Raw genomic sequence first — 19,270 nt, 5'->3', positions numbered from 1 at the left:
TCTAATATCTCCTTATGTGGCTCGGTGTCAAATTCTAATGATGTTCGCTCCACTGAAGCACCATGGGATGTTTTGCTACGTTAAAGGTGCTCTGTAAATGCAATGTGTTGTGACACTAGATAACTTTTATATATTATTGTTTTGCTCACAGGTTAACTAGTTATTGACTAGTTTTCATCACCCCTCAACTAACAGCCTGCAGCGCAGCCTACAGGCCACAATGGTACTGCAGCCCAAATTCCCCATTCATTCAGAATTTGACCCAACTTTTCAACGTGCAGATAAAATAGGAAGATTTATTTGTGCAGAAAGTCGGCTGTCATTGAAGCAACATTCATTCATTCTCTGCCCCTCCCTCAGCCCATGCTGAGAGACAGGTGCCTGACAGAAATCAGAGCCAGGCCACATAAATCAGATTTCATTTCAATTATTGTCCACGCATCGACCTCGAGCAAAACCAGTTCCTTTTCCCATTGCACATAATCGCAAGCAGTGTGGTCCTGTTACTCTGTCCCACAGTGGGAGCGCTCCCCCTGGATCCAGGCTAACCGGATAGGAATGTGTTCAAACAACCCCCCCTCCCCTCCTCCAATCACCGCCTCGCCCCCCCCAAACCTTTCTCCCCTCACCCTCCCTACCCCACCATTCCCCCCCCCACCCCCCAACTCATCTCACGCTCCCTCACCCCACCCTCCCTCCTCACTCGCCCCCCTCCTCACCACTCGCTTACACAATCACTGCTCCCACCCACCCTCCCTCCCCAACCTTCGCCTCCTCCTTCCCCCCGCCCCCAACCTTTCTCTCCCCACTCGCCCCCTCTCCCCCTCCCCACCACTCCCTCTCCCCACTTGCTCCCTCCTTCCCCCCCCTCCCCACACACTCTCCTTTCCCCCTCCAAACCCTACACGGCGCCCCCCCTCCCCAACGCCTCCTTCCCCCCCCCCCTCCCAACCCAACCTTTCTCTCTCCACTCGCCCCCCTCCCCACCCACCACCCCTCTCCCCTCTCCCCCCCACACGCCCCCTCCCCATAGCCCATCCATCCCATTTCCCCCAACCCCCCCCCCCCCCCCATTGGTGCCCTGCCCCGAGGTCCGGTGCTGTGTGTGGGCCGAGGTCGGTGCGGGAATGAGCGGGCGATTCTGCCGCCGGGTCTCACCCCCCCGCTCCCCCCCCCCCCCCCCCGGGGTCACTCAGCTTTCTTGGCCTTGTCGGTGGGAACGTCCCAGTAATACAGCAGCTGGCCGGCAATGATCCCGTTGAAGGAGGAGGAGACCATGTAGGTGAGAATCATCAGGCTGTCGCCCGTCTCCTGGGGAGGTAAACACAAGTGATGGAAAACGTTGAGTCTCGGGGGGGGGGGGGGGGGGGGGGGGAGGAAGATGGACCGAGTATTGAGGGGGTGGGGGTGGGAGCGGTTAGCACACTGCGTGTGTGTGTGAGCGTGACTGTGAGCGTGTGTGTGAGTGTGAGAGAGTGTGAGCGTGACTGTGAGAGAGTGTGAGTGTGTGTGAGCGAGCGTGAGTGTGAGAGTGTGAGCGCGTGTGAGAGTGTGAGCGCGTGTGTGAGAGAGTGTGAGCGTGTGTGTGAGCGTGTGTGTGAGCACGAGTGTGAGCGCGAGTGAGAGAGTGTGAGCGCGTGTGAGAGTGTGAGCGTGTGTGTGAAAGTGTGAGCGCGTGTGTGAGAGTGTGAGCGCGAGTGTGAGCACGAGTGTGAGCACGAGTGTGAGCGCGTGTGTGAGTGTGAGCGCGTGTGTGAGAGTGTGAGCGCGTGTGTGAGAGTGTGAGCGCGTGAGAGAGTGTGAACGCGTGTGAGAGAGTGTGAGCGCGTGTGCGAGAGTGTGAGCGCGTGTGTGAGCGTGTGAGGCGTGTGTGCGCGCGTGTGTGAGAGAGTGTGAGAGAGTGTGAGAGAGTGTGAGCACGTGTGTGAGAGTGAGAGAGCATGTTTGAGAAAGTGTGAGCGAGTGTGAGCGCGTGTGTGAGAAAGTGTGAGCGCGAGTGTGAGAGTGTGTGAGAGTGTGAGCGCGAGTGTGAGTGTGAGCGCGTGTGTGAGAGTGTGAGTGTGTGTGTGAGAGAGTGTGAGCGCGAGTGTGAGTGTGAGCGCGTTTGAGAAAGTGTGAGCGAGTGTGAGCGCGTGTGTGAGAAAGTGTGAGCGCGAGTGAGAGAGTGTGAGCGCGAGTGTGAGTGTGAGTGTGAGCGCGTGTGTGTGAGAGTGTGAGCGCGTGTGAGAGAGTGTGTGAGAGAGTGTGAGCGCGTGTGAGAGTGTGAGCACGTGTGTGAGAGAGTGTGAGCGCGAGTGTGAGAGTGTGAGCGCAAGTATGAGAGTGTGAGCGCAAGTGTGAGAGTGTGAGCGCAAGTGTGAGAGAGTGTGAGCGCGTGTGTGGGAGAGTGTGAGCGCGTGTGTGAGAGAGTGTGAGCGCGTGTGTGAGAGAGTGAGAGCGCGTGTGTGAGAAAGTGTGAGCGTGTGTGTGAGAGTGTGAGCGCGTGGGTGAGAGAGTGTGAGCGCGAGTGTGAGAGTGTGAGCGCAAGTGTGAGAGTGTGAGCGCGTGTGTGGGAGAGTGTGAGCGCGTGTGTGAGAGAGTGTGAGCGCGTGTGTGAGTGTGAGCACGTTTGAGAAAGTGTAGCGAGTGTGAGCGCGTGTGTGAGAAAGTGTGAGCGCGAGTGTGAGAGTGAGTGAGAGAGTGTGAGCGCGAGTGTGAGTGTGAGCGCGTTTGAGAAAGTGTGAGCGAGTGTGAGCGCATGTGAGAAAGTGTGAGCGCGAGTGTGAGAGTGTGAGCGCGAGTGTGAGTGTGAGTACGTGTGTGAGAGTGTGAGCGCGTGTGAGAGAGTGTGAGCGCGTGTGAGAGAGAGTGTGAGCGCGTGTGTGAGAGAGTGTGAGCGCATGTGTGAGAGAGTGTGAGCTCATGTGTGAGCGCGTGTGTGAGAGAGTGTGAGCGCGTGTGAGAGTGTGAGCATGTGTGTGAGAGAGTGTGAGCGCGAGTGTGAGAGTGTGAGCGCAAGTGTGAGAGTGTGAGCGCGTGTGTGAGAGAGTGTGAGCGCGTGTGTGAGAGTGTGAGCGCGTGTGTGAGAGAGTGAGAGCGCGTGTGTGAGAAAGTGTGAGCGTGTGTGTGAGAGTGTGAGCGCGTGTGTGAGAGAGTGTGAGCGCGAGTGTGAGAGTGTGAGCGTGTGTGTGTGAGTGTGAGCGCGTGTGTGTGTGAGAGTGTGAGCGCGAGTGTGAGTGTGAGCGCGTGTGTGTGAGAGTGTGAGCGTGTGTGTGAGTGTGAGCGCGTGTGTGTGTGAGAGTGTGAGCGCGAGTGTGAGCGCGTGTGAGAGAGAGTGTGAGCGCGTGTGAGAGAGAGTGTGAGCGCGTGTGTGAGAGAGTGTGAGCGCATGTGTGAGAGAGTGTGAGCTCATGTGTGAGCGCGTATGTGAGAGAGTGTGAGCGCGTGTGAGAGTGTGAGCATGTGTGAGAGAGTGTGAGCGCGAGTGTGAGAGTGTGAGCGCCAGTGTGAGAGTGTGAGCGCGTGTGTGAGAGAGTGTGAGCGCGTGTGTGAGAGAGTGTGAGCGCGTGTGTGAGTGTGAGCACGTTTGAGAAAGTGTAGCGAGTGTGAGCGCGTGTGTGAGAAAGTGTGAGCGCGAGTGTGAGAGTGAGTGAGAGAGTGTGAGCGCGAGTGTGAGTGTGAGCGCGTTTGAGAAAGTGTGAGCGAGTGTGAGCGCGTGTGAGAAAGTGTGAGCGCGAGTGTGAGAGTGTGAGCGCGAGTGTGAGTGTGAGTACGTGTGTGAGAGTGTGAGCGCGTGTGAGAGAGTGTGAGCGCGTGTGAGAGAGAGTGTGAGCGCGTGTGTGAGAGAGTGTGAGCGCATGTGTGAGAGAGTGTGAGCTCATGTGTGAGCGCGTGTGTGAGAGAGTGTGAGCGCGTGTGAGAGTGTGAGCATGTGTGTGAGAGAGTGTGAGCGCGAGTGTGAGAGTGTGAGCGCAAGTGTGAGAGTGTGAGCGCGTGTGTGAGAGAGTGTGAGCGCGTGTGTGAGAGTGTGAGCGCGTGTGTGAGAGAGTGAGAGCGCGTGTGTGAGAAAGTGTGAGCGTGTGTGTGAGAGTGTGAGCGCGTGTGTGAGAGAGTGTGAGCGCGAGTGTGAGAGTGTGAGCGTGTGTGTGTGAGTGTGAGCGCGTGTGTGTGTGAGAGTGTGAGTGTGAGCGCGTGTGTGTGAGAGTGTGAGCGTGTGTGTGAGTGTGAGCGCGTGTGTGTGTGAGAGTGTGAGCGCGAGTGTGAGTGTGAGCGCGTGTGAGAGAGAGTGTGAGCGCGTGTGAGAGAGAGTGTGAGCGCGTGTGTGAGAGAGTGTGAGCGCATGTGTGAGAGAGTGTGAGCTCATGTGTGAGCGCGTGTGTGAGAGAGTGTGAGCGCGTGTGAGAGTGTGAGCATGTGTGAGAGAGTGTGAGCGCGAGTGTGAGAGTGTGAGCGCCAGTGTGAGAGTGTGAGCGCGTGTGTGAGAGAGTGTGAGCGCGTGTGTGAGAGAGTGTGAGCGCGTGTGTGAGAGAGTGAGAGCGCGTGTGTGAGAAAGTGTGAGCGTGTGTGTGAGAGTGTGAGCGCGTGTGTGAGAGTGTGAGCGCGAGTGTGAGAGTGTGAGCGTGTGTGTGTGAGTGTGAGCGCGTGTGTGTGTGAGAGTGTGAGCGCGAGTGTGAGTGTGAGCGTGTGTGTGAGAGAGTGTGAGCGCGTGTGTGAGAGAGTGTGAGCGCGAGTGTGAGAGTGTGAGCGTGTGTGTGTGAGAGAGTGTGAGCGCGAGTGTGAGAGCGTGTGTGAGAGAGTGAGCGCGTGGGTGAGAGTGTGAGCTCGAGTGTGAGAGTGTGAGCGCAAGTGTGAGAGTGTGAGCGCAAGTGTGGGAGAGTGTGAGCGCAAGTGTGGGAGAGTGTGAGCGCGTGTGTGGGAGAGTGAGCGCGTGTGTGAGAAAGTGTGAGCGCGAGTGAGAGTGTGAGTGTGTGTGTGAGAGTGTGAGCGCGTGTGTGAGAGTGTGAGCGCGTGTGTGAGAGTGTGAGCGCGTGTGTGAGAGTGTGTGAGAGTGTGAGCGCGAGTGTGAGAGTGTGAGCATGTGTGTGTGAGAGTGTGAGCGCGTGTGTGTGAGAGTGTGAGCGCGTGTGTGTGAGAGTGTGAGCGCGTGTGTGAGAGAGTGTGAGCGCGTGTGTGAGAGAGTGTGAGCGCGAGTGAGAGTGTGAGTGTGTGTGTGAGAGTGTGAGCGCGTGTGTGAGAGAGTGTGAGCATGTGTGTGTGAGAGTGTGAGCGCATGTGTGTGTGAGAGTGTGAGCGCATGTGTGTGAGAGAGTGTGAGCGCGAGTGTGAGAGTGTGAGCGTGTGTGTGTGAGAGTGTGAGCGCGTGTGTGAGAGAGTGTGAGAGAGTGTGAGCGCGTGTGTGAGAGTGTGAGCGCGTGTGTGTGAGAGTGTGAGCGTGTGTGTGTGAGTGTGAGCGCGAGTGTGAGCGCGTGTGAGAGTGTGAGTGTGTGTGTGTGAGAGTGTGAGCGCGTGTGTGTGAGTGTGAGCGCGTGTGTGTGAGAGTGTGAGAGAGTGTGAGCGCGTGTGTGAGAGAGTGTGAGCGCGAGTGTGAGAATGTGAGCGCGAGTGTGAGAATGTGAGCGCGAGTGTGAGAATGTGAGCGTGTGTGTGTGAGAGTGTGAGCGCGTGTGTGAGTGTGAGCGTGTGTGTGAGAGAGTGTGAGCGCGTGTGTGAGAGTGTGAGCGCGTGTGTGAGAGTGTGAGCGCGTGTGTGAGAGTGTGAGCGCGTGTGTGAGAGTGTGTGAGAGCGTGTGTGAGAGAGTGTGAGCACGTGTGTGAGAGTGTGAGCGCGTGTGTGAGTGTGAGCGCGTGTGTGAGCGCGTGTGTGAGCGCGTGTGAGAGTGTGAGCGCGTGTGTGAGCGCGTGTGAGAGTGTGAGCGTGTGTGTGAGTGTGAGCGTCTGTGTGAGCGCGTGTGTGAGCGCGTGTGTGAGTGTGAGCGCCTGTGTGAGCGCGTGTGTGAGAGTGTGAGCGCGTGTGTGAGCGCGTGTGTGAGCGCGTGTGTGAGAGTGTGAGCGCGTGTGTGAGCGCGTGTGTGAGAGTGTGAGCTCGTGTGTGAGCGCGTGTGTGAGAGTGTGAGCTCGTGTGTGAGCGCGTGTGTGAGCGCGTGTGTGAGAGTGTGTGAGAGTGTGAGCGCGTGTGAGCGCGTGTGTGAGAGCGTGTGTGAGCGCGTGTGTGAGCGCGTGTGTGAGAGTGTGAGCGCGTGTGTGAGCGCGTGTGTGAGAGTGTGTGAGAGTGTGAGCGCGTGTGAGAGCGTGTGTGAGCGCGTGTGTGAGAGTGTGTGAGAGCGTGTGTGAGCGCGTGTGTGAGCGCGTGTGTGAGAGTGTGTGAGAGTGTGAGCGCGTGTGTGAGAGTGTGTGAGAGCGTGTGTGAGCGCGTGAGTGTGAGCGCGTGTGTGAGCGCATGTGTGAGTGTGAGCGCGTGTGTGAGCGCGTGTGTGAGAGTGTGAGCGAGTGTGTGAGCGCGTGTGTGAGCGCGTGTGTGAGAGTGTGAGCGAGTGTGTGAGCGCGTGTGTGAGCGCGTGTGTGAGAGTGTGAGCGAGTGTGTGAGCGCGTGTGTGAGCGCCTGTGTGAGCGCGTGTGTGAGCGCGTGTGTGAGCGCGTGTGTGAGAGTGTGAGCGAGTGTGTGAGCGCGTGTGTGAGCGCGTGTGTGAGAGTGTGAGCGAGTGTGTGAGCGCGTGTGTGAGTGTGAGCGCCTGTGTGAGCGCGTGTGTGAGCGCGTGTGTGAGAGTGTGAGCGCGTGAGAGTGTGAGCGCGTGTGTGAGCGCGTGTGTGAGAGTGTGTGAGAGTGTGAGCGTGTGTGAGCGCGTGTGTGAGTGTGAGCGTCTGTGTGAGCGCGTGTGTGAGCGCGTGTGTGAGCGCGTGTGAGAGTGTGAGCGCGTGTGTGAGCGCGTGTGTGAGAGTGTGAGCGTCTGTGTGAGCGCGTGTGTGAGCGCGTGTGTGAGCGCGTGTGAGAGTGTGAGCGCGTGTGTGAGCGCGTGTGTGAGAGTGTGAGCGTCTGTGTGAGCGCGTGTGTGAGCGCGTGTGTGAGCGCGTGTGAGAGTGTGAGCGCGTGTGTGAGCGCGTGTGAGAGTGTGAGCGTGTGTGAGCGCGTGTGTGAGTGTGAGCGTCTGTGTGAGCGCGTGTGTGAGCGCGTGTGTGAGTGTGAGCGCCTGTGTGAGCGCGTGTGTGAGAGTGTGAGCGCGTGTGTGAGCGCGTGTGTGAGCGCGTGTGTGAGAGTGTGAGCGCGTGTGTGAGCGCGTGTGTGAGAGTGTGAGCTCGTGTGTGAGCGCGTGTGTGAGCGCGTGTGTGAGAGTGTGAGCTCGTGTGTGAGCGCGTGTGTGAGAGTGTGAGCTCGTGTGTGAGCGCGTGTGTGAGAGTGTGAGCGCGTGTGTGAGCGCGTGTGTGAGCGCGTGTGTGAGCGCGTGTGTGAGCGCGTGCGTCGGTGCGTTGTTGCCGGGGGATGAGAATCCAAGCGCACACTGACCTGCACGGAGGTGAAGATTCGAGCGAGCGAGCCGCCGAACAGCAGGAAGATGGTGACGGCAGAGAGCTGACCGGTATGTCCGTTGTGAAGGTTAGTGAGAATCTGAATCAGCTGCGGGGGAGAAATATCGACATCAGCAGGAGTTTCAATCACTGCCCGGCCTCCAGAACACACAATCCACCCCTCGCGCTGGTTTTAAACCTCCTGCCCCAGAGATGCTCACCGGTGCCCTGGGGAGAGGCCCGAAAGAAGAGTCAGCCCCTGGCTCCTCACCCGTGCCTCCAGTGATAGAGAGCACCGCGCTGTCGGAGGGGTAGTGCTGAGGGAGCACCGCGCTGTCGGAGGGGCAGTACTGAGGGAACGCCGCACTGTCCGAGGGGCGGTACTGAGGGAGCACCGCGCTGCGCTGTCAGAGGGGCAGTACTGAGGGAGTGCTGCACTGTCGGAGGGGCAGTACTGAGGGAGTGCTGCACTGTTGGAGGGACAGTACTGATGGAGCGCCGCACTGTCGGAGGGGCAGTACTGAGGGAGTGCCGCAGTGTCGGAGGGGCAGTACTGAGGCAGCGTCGCACTGTTGGAGGGGCAGTACTGAGGGAGTGCCGCACTGTCGGACGGGCAGTACTGAGGGAGTGCCGCACTGTCGGACGGGCAGTACTGAGGGAGCGTCGCACTGCGCTGTCGGAGGGGCAGTGATGAGGGAGCACCGCACTGTCGGAGGGACAGTACTGAGGGAGCACCGCACTGTCGGAGGGGCAGGACTGAGAGAGTACCGCACTGTCGGAGGGACAGTACTGAGGGAGTACCACACTGTCGGTGGGGCAGTACTGAGGGACTGCCGCAGTGTCGGAGGGGCTGTACTGAGGGAGCGGCGCACTGTCGGAGGGGCAGTACTGAGGGAGTGCCGCACTGTCGAAGGGGCAGTACTGAGGGAGCGCCGCACTGTCGGAAGGGCAGTGCTGAGGGAGCACCGCACTGTCGGAGGGGCAGTACTGAGGGAGCGCCGCACTGCACTGTCGGAGGGGCAGTGATGAGGGAGCACCGCAATGTCGGAGGGGCAGTACTGAGGGAGCACCGCACTGTCGGAGGGGCAGTACTGAGGGAGCACCGCACTGTCGGAGGGGCAGGACTGAGGGAGTGCCGCACTGTGGGAGGGACAGTACTGAGGGAGCGCCGCACTGTCGGAGGGGCACTTTACTGAGGGAGTGCTGCACTGTCGGATGGAAAGTACTGAGGGAGTGCTGCACTGTCGGAGGGGCAGTACTGAGGGAGTGCTGCACTGTCGGAGGGGCAGTACTGAGGGAGCGCCGCACTGTCGGAGGGGCAGTACTGAGGGAGCGCCACACTGTCGGAGGGGCAGTACTGAGGGAGCGCCGCACTGCGCTGTCGGAGGGGCAGTACTGAGGGAGGGCTGCACTGTACGAGGGGCAGTACAGAGGGAGTTCCGCACTGTCGGAGGGACAGTACTGAGGGAGTGCCGCACTGTCGGAGGGGTAGTGCTGAGCGAGCGCCGCACTGTCGGAGGGACAGTACTGAGGGAGGGCCGCACTGCGCTGTCGGAGGGGCAGTACTGAGGGAGTACCGCACTGACGGAGGGGCAGTACTGAGGGAATGCTGCACTGTCGGAGGGGCAGTACTGAGGGAATGCCGCACTGTCGGAGGGGCAGTACTGAGGGAGCGCCGCACTGTCGGAGGGGCAGTACTGAGGGAGCGCCGCACTGTCGGAGGGGCAGTACTGAGGGAGCGCCGCACAGACGGAGGGGCAGTAGTGAGGGAGCGCCGCACTGTCGGAGGGGCAGTACTGAGGGAGCGCAGCACTGTCGGAGGGACAGTACTGAGGGAGCGCTACACAGTCGGAGGGACAGTACTGAGGGAGCGCCACACAGTCGGAGGGGCAGTACTGAGGGAACGCCGCACTGTCGGAGGGGCAGTACTGAGGGAGCGCCGCACTGTCGGAGGGACAGTACTGAGGGAGCGCTACACAGTCGGAGGGACAGTACTGAGGGAGCGCCACACAGTCGGAGGGGCAGTACTGAGGGAACGCCGCACTGTCGGAGGGGCAGTACTGAGGGAGCGCTGCACTGTCGGAGGGACAGTGCTCAGGGAGCGCTGCACTGTCGGAGGGGCAGTACTGAGGGAGCGCCGCACTGTCGGAGGGACAGTACTGAGGGACAGCCGCACTGTTGGAGGGGCAGTACTGAGGGAGCGCTGCACTGTCGGAAGGGCAGTGCTCAGGGAGCGCTGCACTGTCGGAGGGGCAGTGCTGAGGGAGAGCCGCACTGTCGGAGGGGCAGTGCTGAGGGAGCGCCGCACTGTCGGAGTGGCAGACCTGAGGGAGCTCCGCTCTGTCGGAGGGGCAGTACTGAGGGAGTGCCGCACTGTCGGAGGGGCAGTACTGAGGGAGCGCCGCACTGTCGGAGGGGCAGTACTGAGGGAGCGCCGCACTGACGGAGGGGCAGTACTGAGGGACTGCTGCACTTTCGGAGGGGCAGTACTAAGGGAATGCTGCACTGTCGGAGGGGCAGTACTGAGGGAGTGCCGCACTGACGGAGGGGCAGTACTGAGGGAGCGCCGCACTGACGGAGGGGCAGTACTGAGGGAGCGCCGCACTGTCGGAGGGGCAGTACTGAGGGAGCGCCGCACTGTCGGAGGGGCAGTACTGAGGGAGCGCCGCACAGACGGAGGGGCAGTACTGAGGGAGCGCTACACAGTCGGAGGGACAGTACTGAGGGAGCGCCACACAGTCGGAGGGGCAGTACTGAGGGAACGCCGCACTGTCGGAGGGGCAGTACTGAGGGAGCGCAGCACTGTCGGAGGGACAGTGCTCAGGGAGCGCTGCACTGTCGGAGGGGCAGTACTGAGGGAGCGCCGCACTGTCGGAGGGACAGTACTGAGGGACAGCCGCACTGTTGGAGGGGCAGTACTGAGGGAGCGCCGCACTGTCGGAGGGACAGTACTGAGGGACAGCCGCACTGTCGGAGGGGTAGTACTGAGGGAGCGCCGCACTGTCGGAGGGACAGTACTGAGGGACAGCCGCACTGTTGGAGGGGCAGTACTGAGGGAGCGCCGCACTGTCGGAGGGGCAGTGCTGAGGGAGCGCCGCACTGTCGGAGGGGCAGACCTGAGGGAGCTCCGCACTGTCGGAGGGGCAGTACTGAGGGAGTGCCGCACTGTCGGAGGGGCAGTACTGAGGGAGCGACGCACTGTCGGAGGGGCAGTACTGAGGGAGTGCCGCAGTGTCGGAGGGGCAGTACTAAGGCAGCGTCGCACTGTTGGAGGGGCAGTACTGAGGGAGTGCCGCACTGTCGGAGGGGCAGTACTGAGGGAGCGCCGCACTGCGCTGTCGGAAGGGCAGTGATGAAGGAGCACCGCACTGTGGGAGGGACAGTACTGAGGGAGTGCCGCACTGTCGGAGGGGCAGTACTGAGGGAGCACCGCACTGTTGGAGGGGCAGTACTGAGGGAGCACCGCACTGTCAGAGGGGCAGTACTGAGGGAGTGCTGCACTGTCGGAGGGGCAGTGCTGAGGGAGTGCCGCACTGTCGGAGGAGTAGTGCTGAGGGAGCGCCGCACTTTCGGAGGGGCAGAGCTGAGGGACAGCCGCACTGTTGGAGGGGCAGTACTGAGGGAGTGCTGCACTGTCGGAGGGGCAGTGCTGAGGGAGTGCCGCACTGTCGGAGGAGTAGTGCTGAGGGAGCGCCGCACTGTTGGAGGGGCAGTATTGAGGGAGTGCCCCACTGTCGGAGGGGCGGTACTGAGGAAGCGTCTCACTGTCGGAGGGACAGTACTGAGGGAGGGCCGCACTGCGCTGTCGGAGGGGCAGTACTGAGGGAGTACCGCATTGTCGGAGGGGCAGTACTGAGGGAGCGCCGCACTGTCGGAGGGACAGTACTGAGGGAGCGCCGCACTGTTGGAGGGGCAGTACTGAGCGAATGCTGCACTGTACGGAGGGGCAGTACTGAGGGAGCGCTGCACTGTCGGAGGGACAGTACTGAGGGAGCGCCGCACTGTTGGAGGGGCAGTACTGAGCGAATGCCGCACTGTCGGAGGGGCAGTACTGAGGGAGCGCCGCACTGTCGGAGGGGCAGTACTGAGGGAGCGCTACACAGTCGGAGGGACAGTACTGAGGGAGCGCCACACAGTCGGAGGGACAGTACTGAGGGAGCGCTGCACTGTCGGAAGGGCAGTGCTGAGGGAGCACCGCACTGTCGGAGGGGCAGTACTGAGGGAGCGCCGCACTGTCGGAGGGGCAGACCTGAGGGAGCGCCGCACTGTCGGAGGGGCAGTAGTGAGGGAGTGCCGCACTGTCGGAGGGGCAGTACTGAGGGAGTGCCACACTGTCGGAGGGGCAGTGATGAGGGAGCACCGCACTGTCGGAGGGGCAGACCTGAGGGAGCGTCGCACTGTCGGAGGGACAGTTCTGAGGGAGCGCCGCACTGTCGGAGGGGCAGTGCTGAGGGAGCGACGCACTGTCGGAGGGGCAGTACTGAGGGAGCGCCGCACTGCGCTGTCGGAAGGGCAGTGATGAGGGAGCACCGCACTGTCGGAGGGGCAGAACTGAGGGAGCGCCGCATTGTCGGAGGGGCAGTACTGAGGGAGTGCCGCACTGTCGGAGGGGCAGTACTGAGGGAGTACCGCACAGTCGGAGGGGCAGTACTGAGGCAGCGTCGCACTGTTGGAGGGGCAGTACTGAGGGAGTGCCGCACTGTCGGACGGGCAGTACTGAGGGAGCGTCGCACTGCGCTGTCGGAGGGGCAGTACTGAGGGAGCGCAGCACTGTCGGAGGGGCAGTACTGAGGGAGCGCCGCACTGTCGGAGGGACAGTACTGAGGGAGCGCCACACAGTCGGAGGGGCAGTACTGAGGGAACGCCGCACTGTCGGAGGGGCAGTACTGAGGGAGCGCTGCACTGTCGGAGGGACAGTGCTCAGGGAGCGCTGCACTGTCGGAGGGGCAGTACTGAGGGAGCGCAGCACTGTCGGAGGGGCAGTACTGAGGGAGCGCCGCACTGTCGGAGGGACAGTACTGAGGGAGCGCCACACAGTCGGAGGGACAGTACTGAGGGAGCGCCGCACTGTCGGAGGGGCAGTGCTGAGGGAGCGCCGCACTGTCGGAGGGGCAGTACTGAGGGAGCGCCGCACTGTCGGAGGGACAGTACTGAGGGACAGCCGCACTGTTGGAGGGGCAGTACTGAGGGAGCGCTGCACTGTCGGAAGGGCAGTGCTCAGGGAGCGCTGCACTGTCGGAGGGGCAGTGCTGAGGGAGCGCCGCACTGTCGGAGGGGCAGTGCTGAGGGAGCGCCGCACTGTCGGAGGGGCAGACCTGAGGGAGCTCCGCTCTGTCGGAGGGGCAGTACTGAGGGAGTGCCGCACTGTCGGAGGGGCAGTACTGAGGGAGCGCCGCACTGTCGGAGGGGCAGTACTGAGGGAGCGCCGCACTGTCGGAGGGGCAGTACTGAGGGAGCGCCGCACTGACGGAGGGGCAGTACTGAGGGAGCGCCGCACTGACGGAGGGGCAGTACTGAGGGAGCGCCGCACTGTCGGAGGGGCAGTACTGAGGGAGCGCCGCACTGTCGGAGGGGCAGTACTGAGGGAGCGCCGCACAGACGGAGGGGCAGTACTGAGGGAGCGCCGCACAGTCGGAGGGACAGTACTGAGGGAGCGCCACACAGTCGGAGGGGCAGTACTGAGGGAACGCCGCACTGTCGGAGGGGCAGTACTGAGGGAGCGCAGCACTGTCGGAGGGACAGTGCTCAGGGAGCGCTGCACTGTCGGAGGGGCAGTACTGAGGGAGCGCCGCACTGTCGGAGGGACAGTACTGAGGGACAGCCGCACTGTTGGAGGGGCAGTACTGAGGGAGCGCCGCACTGTCGGAGGGACAGTACTGAGGGACAGCCGCACTGTCGGAGGGGTAGTACTGAGGGAGCGCCGCACTGTCGGAGGGACAGTACTGAGGGACAGCCGCACTGTTGGAGGGGCAGTACTGAGGGAGCGCCGCACTGTCGGAGGGGCAGTGCTGAGGGAGCGCCGCACTGTCGGAGGGGCAGACCTGAGGGAGCTCCGCACTGTCGGAGGGGCAGTACTGAGGGAGTGCCGCACTGTCGGAGGGGCAGTACTGAGGGAGCGACGCACTGTCGGAGGGGCAGTACTGAGGGAGAGCCGCAGTGTCGGAGGGGCAGTACTAAGGCAGCGTCGCACTGTTGGAGGGGCAGTACTGAGGGAGTGCCGCACTGTCGGAGGGGCAGTACTGAGGGAGCGCCGCACTGCGCTGTCGGAAGGGCAGTGATGAAGGAGCACCGCACTGTGGGAGGGACAGTACTGAGGGAGCGCCGCACTGTCGGAGGGGCAGTACTGAGGGAGCACCGCACTGTTGGAGGGGCAGCGCTGAGGGACAGCCGCACTGTTGGAGGGGCAGTACTGAGGGAGTGCTGCACTGTCGGAGGGGCAGTGCTGAGGGAGTGCCGCACTGTCGGAGGAGTAGTGCTGAGGGAGCGCCGCACTGTTGGAGGGGCAGTATTGAGGGAGTGCCGCACTGTCGGAGGGGCGGTACTGAGGAAGCGTCTCACTGTCGGAGGGACAGTACTGAGGGAGGGCCGCACTGCGCTGTCGGAGGGGCAGTACTGAGGGAGTACCGCATTGTCGGAGGGGCAGTACTGAGGGAGCGCCGCACTGTCGGAGGGACAGTACTGAGGGAGCGCCGCACTGTCGGAGGGGCAGTACTGAGCGAATGCCGCACTGTCGGAGGGGCAGTACTGAGGGAGCGCCGCACTGTCGGAGGGGCAGTACTGAGGGAGCGCTACACAGTCGGAGGGACAGTACTGAGGGAGCGCCACACAGTCGGAGGGACAGTACTGAGGGAGCGCTGCACTGTCGGAAGGGCAGTGCTGAGGGAGCACCGAACTGTCGGAGGGGCAGTACTGAGGGAGCGCCGCACTGTCGGAGGGGCAGACCTGAGGGAGCGCCGCACTGTCGGAGGGGCAGTAGTGAGGGAGTGCCGCACTGTCGGAGGGGCAGTACTGAGGGAGTGCCACACTGTCGGAGGGGCAGTGATGAGGGAGCACCGCACTGTCGGAGGGGCAGACCTGAGGGAGCGTCGCACTGTCGGAGGGACAGTTGTGAGGGAGCGCCGCACTGTCGGAGGGGCAGTGCTGAGGGAGCGACGCACTGTCGGAGGGGCAGTACTGAGGGAGCGCCGCACTGCGCTGTCGGAAGGGCAGTGATGAGGGAGCACCGCAATGTCGGAGGGGCAGAACTGAGGGAGCGCCGCATTGTCGGAGGGGCAGTACTGAGGGAGTGCCGCACTGTCGGAGGGGCAGTACTGAGGGAGTACCGCACAGTCGGAGGGGCAGTACTGAGGCAGCGTAGCACTGTTGGAGGGGCAGTACTGAGGGATTGCCGCACTGTCGGATGGGCAGTACTGAGGGAGCGTCGCACTGCGCTTTCGGAGGGGCAGTGATGAAGGAGCACCGCACTGTGGGAGGGACAGTACTGAGGGAGCGCCGCACTGTCGGAGGTGCAGTACTGAGGGAGCGCCGCACAGACGGAGGGGCAGTAGTGAGGGAGCGCCGGACTGTCGGAGGGGCAGTACTGAGTGAGCGCAGCACTGTCGGAGGGGCAGTAGTGAGGGAGCGCCGCACTGTCGGAGGGACAGTACTGAGGGAGCGCTACACAGTCGGAGGGACAGTACTGAGGGAGCGCCACACAGTCGGAGGGGCAGTACTGAGGGAACGCCGCACTGTCGGAGGGGCAGTACTGAGGGAGCGCTGCACTGTCGGAGGGACAGTGCTCAGGGAGCGCTGAACTGTCGGAGGGGCAGTACTGAGGGAGCGCCGCACTGTCGGAGGGGCAGTACTGAGGGACAGCCGCACTGTTGGAGGGGCAGTACTGAGGGAGCGCTGCACTGTCGGAGGGGCAGTGCTGAGGGAGCGCCGCACTGTCGGAGGGGCAGACCTGAGGGAGCTCCGCACTGTCGGAGGGGCAGTACTGAGGGAGCGACGCACTGTCGGAGGGGCAGTACTGAGGGAGCGACGCACTGTCGGAGGGGCAGTACTGAGGGAGTGCCGCAACGTCGGAGGGGCAGTACTAAGGAAGCGTCGCACTGTTGGAGGGGCAGTACTGAGGGAGTGCCGCACTGTCGGAGGGGCAGTACTGAGGGAGCGCCGCACTGCGCTGTCGGAAGGCCAGTGATGAGGGATCACCGCACTGTGGGAGGGACAGTACTGAGGGAGCGCCGCACTGTTGGAGGGGCAGTACTGAGGGAGCACCGCACTGTTGGAGGGGCAGTACTGAGGGAGCACCGCACTGTCGGAGGGGCAGTACTGAGGGAGTTCTGCACTGTCGGAGGGGCAGTGCTGAGGGAGTGCCGCACTGTCGGAGGAGTAGTGCTGAGGGAGCGCCGCACTTTCGGAGGGGCAGTGCTGAGGGACAGCCGCACTGTTGGAGGGGCAGTACTGAGGGAGTGCTGCACTGTCGGAGGGGCAGTGCTGAGGGAGTGCCGCACTGTCGGAGGAGTAGTGCTGAGGGAGCGCCGCATTGTCGGAGGGGCACTTGACTGAGGGAGCGCTGCACTGTCGGAGGAGCAGTACTGAAGGAGCGCCGCACTGTCGGAGGGACAGTACTGAGGGAGCGCCGCACTGTCGGAGGGGCAGTACTGAGGGAGTGCCGCACTGTCGAAGGGGCAGTGCTGAGGGAGCGCCGCACTGTCGGAAGGGCAGTGCTGAGGGAGCACCGCACTGTCGGAGGGGCAGTACTGAGGGAGCGCCGCACTGTCGGAGGGGCAGACCTGAGGGAGCGCCGCACTGTCGGAGGGGCAGTACTGAGGGAGTGCCGCACTGTCGGAGGGGCAGTGCTGAGGGAGTGCCACACTGTCGGAGGGGCAGTGATGAGGGAGCACCGCACTGTCGGAGGGGCAGACCTGAGGGAGCGCCGCACTGTCGGAGGGGCAGTACTGAGGGAGTGCCGCACTGTCGGAGGGGCAGTACTAAGGCAGCGTCGCACTGTTGGAGGGGCAGTAATGAGGGAGTGCTGCACTGTCGGAGGGGCAGTACTGAGGGAGCGCCGCACTGTCAGAGGGGCAGTACTGAGGGAGCGCCGCACTGTCAGAGGGGCAGTACTGAGTGAGCGCCGCACTGCGCTGTCGGAGGGGCAGTACTGAGAGAGGGCTGCACTGTACGAGGGGCAGTACAGAGGGAGTTCCGCACTGTAAGAGGGGCAGTACTGAGGGAGTGCTGCACTGTCGGAGGGACAGTACTGAGGGACAGCCGCACTGTTGGAGGGGCAGTACTGAGGGAGAGCTGCACTGTCGGAAGGGCAGTGCTCAGGGAGCGCTGCACTGTCGGAGGGGCAGTGCTGAGGGAGCGCCGCACTGTCGGAGGGGCAGTGCTGAGGGAGCGCCGCACTGTCGGAGGGGCAGACCTGAGGGAGCGCCGCACTGTCGGAGGGGCAGTACTGAGGGAGTGCCGCACTGTCGGAGGGGCAGTACTGAGGGAGCGACGCACTGTCGGACGGGCAGTACTGAGGGAGTGCCGCACTGTCGGAGGGGCAGTACTGAGGGAGCGCCGCACTGCGCTGTCGGAAGGGCAGTGATGATGGAGCACCGCACTGTCGGAGGGGCAGAACTGAGGGAGCGCCGCATTGTCGGAGGGGCAGTACTGAGGGAGTGCCGCACTGTCGGAGGGGCAGTACTGAGGGAGTACCGCACAGTCGGAGGGGCAGTACTGAGGGAGTGCCGCAGTGTCGGAGGGGCAGTACTGAGGCAGCGTCGCACTGTTGGAGGGGCAGTACTGAGGGACTACCGCACTGTTGGAGGGGCAGTACTGAGGGAGTGCCGCACTGTCGGACGGGCAGTACTGAGGGAGCGTCGCACTGCGCTGTCGGAGGGGCAGTGATGAGGGAGCACCGCATTGTCGGAGGGACAGTACTGAGGGAGCACCGCACTGTCGGTGGGGCAGTACTGAGGGAGTGCCGCAGTGTCGGAGGGGCAGACCTGAGGGAGCGCCGCACTGTCAGAGGGGCAGTAGTGAGGGAGTGCCGCACTGTCGGAGGGGCAGTACTAAGGGAGTGCCACACTGTCGGAGGGGCAGTGATGAGGGAGCACCGCACTGTCGGAGGGGCAGACCTGAGGGAGCGCCGCACTGTCGGAGGGGCAGTACTGAGGGAGTGCCGCACTGTCGGAGGGGCAGTACTAAGGCAGCGTCGCACTGTTGGAGGGGTAGTACTGAGGGAGTGCCGCACTTTCGGACGGGCAGTACTGAGGGAGCGTCGCACTGTCGGAGGGACAGTTCTGAGGGAGGGCCGCACTGTCGGAGGGGCAGTGCTGAGGGAGTGCCGCACTGTCGGAGGGGCAGTGCTGAGGGAGCGCCGCACTGTCGGAAGGGCAGTGCTGAGGGAGCGCCGCACTGTCGGAGGGGCAGTACTGAGGGAGCGACGCACTGTCGGAGGGGCAGTACTGAGGGAGTGCCGCACTGTCGGAGGGGCAGTACTGAGGGAGTACCGCACAGTCGGAGGGGCAGTACTGAGGCAGCGTCGCACTGTTGGAGGGGCAGTACTGAGGGAGTGCCGCACTGTCGGACGGGCAGTATTGAGGGAGCGTCGCACTGCGCTGTCGGAGGGGCAGTGATGAGGGAGCACCGCACTGTGGGAGGGACAGTACTGAGGGAGCGCCGCACTGTCGGAGGTGCAGTACTGAGGGAGCGCCGCACAGACGGAGGTGCAGTACTGAGGGAGCGCCGCACAGACGGAGGGGCAGTAGTGAGGGAGCGCCGGACTGTCGGAGGGGCAGTACTGAGGGAGCGCAGCACTGTCGGAGGGACAGTACTGAGGGAGCGCCGCACTGTCGGAGGGACAGTACTGAGGGAGCGCTACACAGTCGGAGGGACAGTACTGAGGGAGCGCCACACAGTCGGAGGGGCAGTACTGAGGGAACGCCGCACTGTCGGAGGGGCAGTACTGAGGGAGCGCTGCACTGTCGGAGGGACAGTGCTCAGGGAGCGCTGCACTGTCGGAGGGGCAGTACTGAGGGAGCGCCGCACTGTCGGAGGGGCAGTACTGAGGGACAGCCGCACTGTTGGAGGGGCAGTACTGAGGGAGCGCTGCACTGTCGGAGGGGCAGTGCTGAGGGAGCGCCGCACTGTCGGAGGGGCAGACCTGAGGGAGCTCCGCACTGTCGGAGGGGCAGTACTGAGGGAGCGACGCACTGTCGGAGGGGCAGTACTGAGGGAGCGACGCACTGTCGGAGGGGCAGTACTGAGGGAGTGCCGCAGCGTCGGAGGGGCAGTACTAAGGCAGCGTCGCACTGTTGGAGGGGCAGTACTGAGGGAGTGCCGCACTGTCGGAGGGGCAGTACTGAGGGAGCGCCGCACTGCGCTGTCGGAAGGCCAGTGATGAGGGATCACCGCACTGTGGGAGGGACAGTACTGAGGGAGCGCCGCACTGTCGGAGGGGCAGTACTGAGGGAGCACCGCACTGTTGGAGGGGCAGTACTGAGGGAGCACCGCACTGTCGGAGGGGCAGTACTGAGGGAGCACCGCACTGTTGGAGGGGCAGTACTGAGGGAGCACCGCACTGTCGGAGGGGCAGTACTGAGGGAGTTCTGCACTGTCGGAGGGGCAGTGCTGAGGGAGTGCCGCACTGTCGGAGGAGTAGTGCTGAGGGAGCGCCGCACTTTCGGAGGGGCAGTGCTGAGGGACAGCCGCACTGTTGGAGGGGCAGTACTGAGGGAGTGCTGCACTGTCGGAGGGGCAGTGCTGAGGGAGTGCCGCACTGTCGGAGGAGTAGCGATGAGGGAGCGCCGCATTGTCGG

At 63.2% G+C, this 19,270-nt stretch overlaps 1 protein-coding gene across 1 annotated transcript in view; it reads right to left on the bottom strand.

The window, feature by feature from the left end:
• Positions 1-1,159: 1,159 nt before the first annotated feature.
• Positions 1,160-19,270, bottom strand: part of LOC139233017 (mannose-P-dolichol utilization defect 1 protein-like) — a 51,844-nt gene continuing 33,733 nt past the window's right edge. Inside the window, exons 6-7 of the mRNA XM_070863523.1 lie at positions 7,477-7,587; positions 1,160-1,311 (exon numbers count right to left, since the gene is read on the bottom strand). Of these exons, the coding sequence (XP_070719624.1) occupies positions 1,189-1,311; positions 7,477-7,587 (234 nt within the window). The 3' untranslated portion in view covers positions 1,160-1,188. The remainder of the gene's footprint in view (positions 1,312-7,476; positions 7,588-19,270) is intronic.

Source organism: Pristiophorus japonicus, chromosome 20 (genome assembly GCF_044704955.1).
Source record: "Pristiophorus japonicus isolate sPriJap1 chromosome 20, sPriJap1.hap1, whole genome shotgun sequence".
Lineage (NCBI taxonomy): Eukaryota > Metazoa > Chordata > Chondrichthyes > Pristiophoridae > Pristiophorus > Pristiophorus japonicus.
The sequence above is the reverse complement of the archived record's forward strand: the minus strand, read 5'-3'. Positions and strand labels throughout refer to the sequence as shown.